Source organism: Nestor notabilis, unplaced genomic scaffold (genome assembly GCF_000696875.1).
Source record: "Nestor notabilis isolate BGI_N333 unplaced genomic scaffold, ASM69687v1 scaffold5827, whole genome shotgun sequence".
Lineage (NCBI taxonomy): Eukaryota > Metazoa > Chordata > Aves > Psittaciformes > Psittacidae > Nestor > Nestor notabilis.
In genome coordinates this window covers 103,220-105,104 of record NW_009937081.1, presented here as the reverse complement: position 1 = coordinate 105,104, position 1,885 = coordinate 103,220, and the positions used below count along the sequence as shown (strand labels likewise).

The 1,885-nt window shown below is 55.6% G+C and overlaps 1 protein-coding gene across 1 annotated transcript in view; it reads right to left on the bottom strand.

Moving 5' to 3' along the window:
* Positions 1 to 89: 89 nt before the first annotated feature.
* The window catches only part of TANC2 (tetratricopeptide repeat, ankyrin repeat and coiled-coil containing 2), a gene marked incomplete at its 5' end in the record, with an annotated part of 99,891 nt that continues 98,095 nt past the window's right edge, over positions 90 to 1,885 (bottom strand). Inside the window, one exon of the mRNA XM_010018652.1 lies at positions 90 to 1,885. This exon is cut by the window's right edge and continues 158 nt beyond it. Within this exon, the coding sequence (XP_010016954.1) occupies positions 90 to 1,885 (1,796 nt within the window).

Below are 1,885 nucleotides of genomic sequence, written 5' to 3'. Positions count from 1 at the left end.
TAATAATATAATAATAATAATATGCATGGAAATCAAGCTTGGAAGTGTGTGTGCTGAAAACATGAGGGTCTTACTCCAACAAGCGTCTTTTACACATTAGACTCCACAAATGGTCTCTTTGGTTTGATTGGGGATGTCTGCCCTTGCCTGGAGTCCCTGGAGAGCTGCCTGTACAGGTTGTCCTGGTAGGCCTGCGCCACTGGCAGCGCCCCTGCCACCTTGTTTTCTTGGGTGACTCTCTCCAGGAGGTCTCCCCGGGACCCATTGGCCAGCATCCCATGGGGGCTGTAATAGTCTTCCTCTAGCAAATGGCCATTCTGTGCATTGTTGGTTTTGTTATAAAAGGCAATGTTGCTGATTGAAGAAGGCGGGCTAAATGATTCCGGCTGGGGGAGATTGCCAGGAGACGTAGGACTAATGACAGTGTCCACTGATGACACAGCCCAGGTCCGGCTCTGCTGATGGAGATGGGGGTACTGCTGAGTCCGAGCGGTTTTATCTATGATTCCCATGAACGGCGTGGTCCGGGAACGGGCTGGCTCACTGGGATAACCCCCCTGAGTGGGAGAGACTGGTGAGAGTTCATCACACGACCTGTCGTAAGCTGGCTTGAGAGGGATCTCCATTTGCTGAATTGAAGCGGAAGGGCGGAAGTTGGGAGTCAGGTTGGAGGTGGAGGAGATGCTATTGCTGGAGGGAGAGAAGCGGAGGCCAACGCTCTGAGAGTGGAGCAGGGGCCTTGGAGTCGGTGGGTGAGGCTTGATTTCACTGGGATTAACTGTGATGGGTCTTCTTATGAGATGAGACACATCCGGAGAGCCCAGCTGGTTGGCGGGGAGGGAAGAACGTTCCAGGTCAAGCTTTGAGTGACACACTGGATAGTAGGAAGCGGACTGGCTTCGCCCTATCTGGGGCGTCTGGCTGTATCTCATCCCCCCCCTGTATGCTGAGGATGGTCTCTGTGGAAGGTCTTCTTTGGCCAGCCCTCCATGCTGACAGATCGCTCCCGCGCTGAGGCTCGCCTGAACGTGCTGCACTGGCCTGCTGTCACCAACGATGCCCCCGATGGAGCCCTGGTACACCAACCTGCTCTGGCTAACCCCCATTTCCCCTGACGATGACTGGTACTTGCTGGCCATCGAGTGGGCTACCTGGCTGTAAGCACCGGTTGGGATTACAGTACTGGAATGGACGGCTGAGCTGGGCTGGTTGCTCCTCACGATCTGTGCCTTGGCGGGCTGCAGCCTCAGCCCCTGCTGCGGCACGGCCACGGGGAGCTGGGGCATCTGGAAAGATCTCTGCGTCATCTTGGATAACGGAGACTTCGGTCTACCAGGGAGCTGGTTGACCCCGCTGGGTTCTTGCTGATAACGAACTGGGGAACCAGACTGTGACCTGTAAACGCTCATGCTTTCTGCTGGGGGGCTGGCACGATACTGAGGACCTCTGCGAAGAGGAGAAGGTGGTGGGCTTTGATATTCTTTCCCTTGACTTCCAACAGGAGGTGGGCTGAAGCGGTAGGAGGAGCCCTGGTGAGCAGGGGACGTGTGTGGAGGACTGGGTCTGTAATGTGAGTTTTGGTGCGTAGGAGACAGAGCAGGAGATGTGGACTGGTACCCTTGCCTGGTTGGCGAACCCACGGAGCTATTGGACCTGAAATCAAAGACCTGATGAGAGCCAAGGGGTGAGCCAGAAATATAGGCTGAGTCCCTGTGAGCTGGGGATGGGGGTGGGCTCTGGATGATGGGCAGCCCTTGGTTTGGCCTGGACTCTGTCTGCAAGCCAATGGAAACGTTTTCTACATCCTGCTCAAGGTACTCCTCCTCAAAGATGTCCTGCACAGAATAGAGCTCTTCGTGCTGAGCTTCAGGTTCAGGCTCCACCG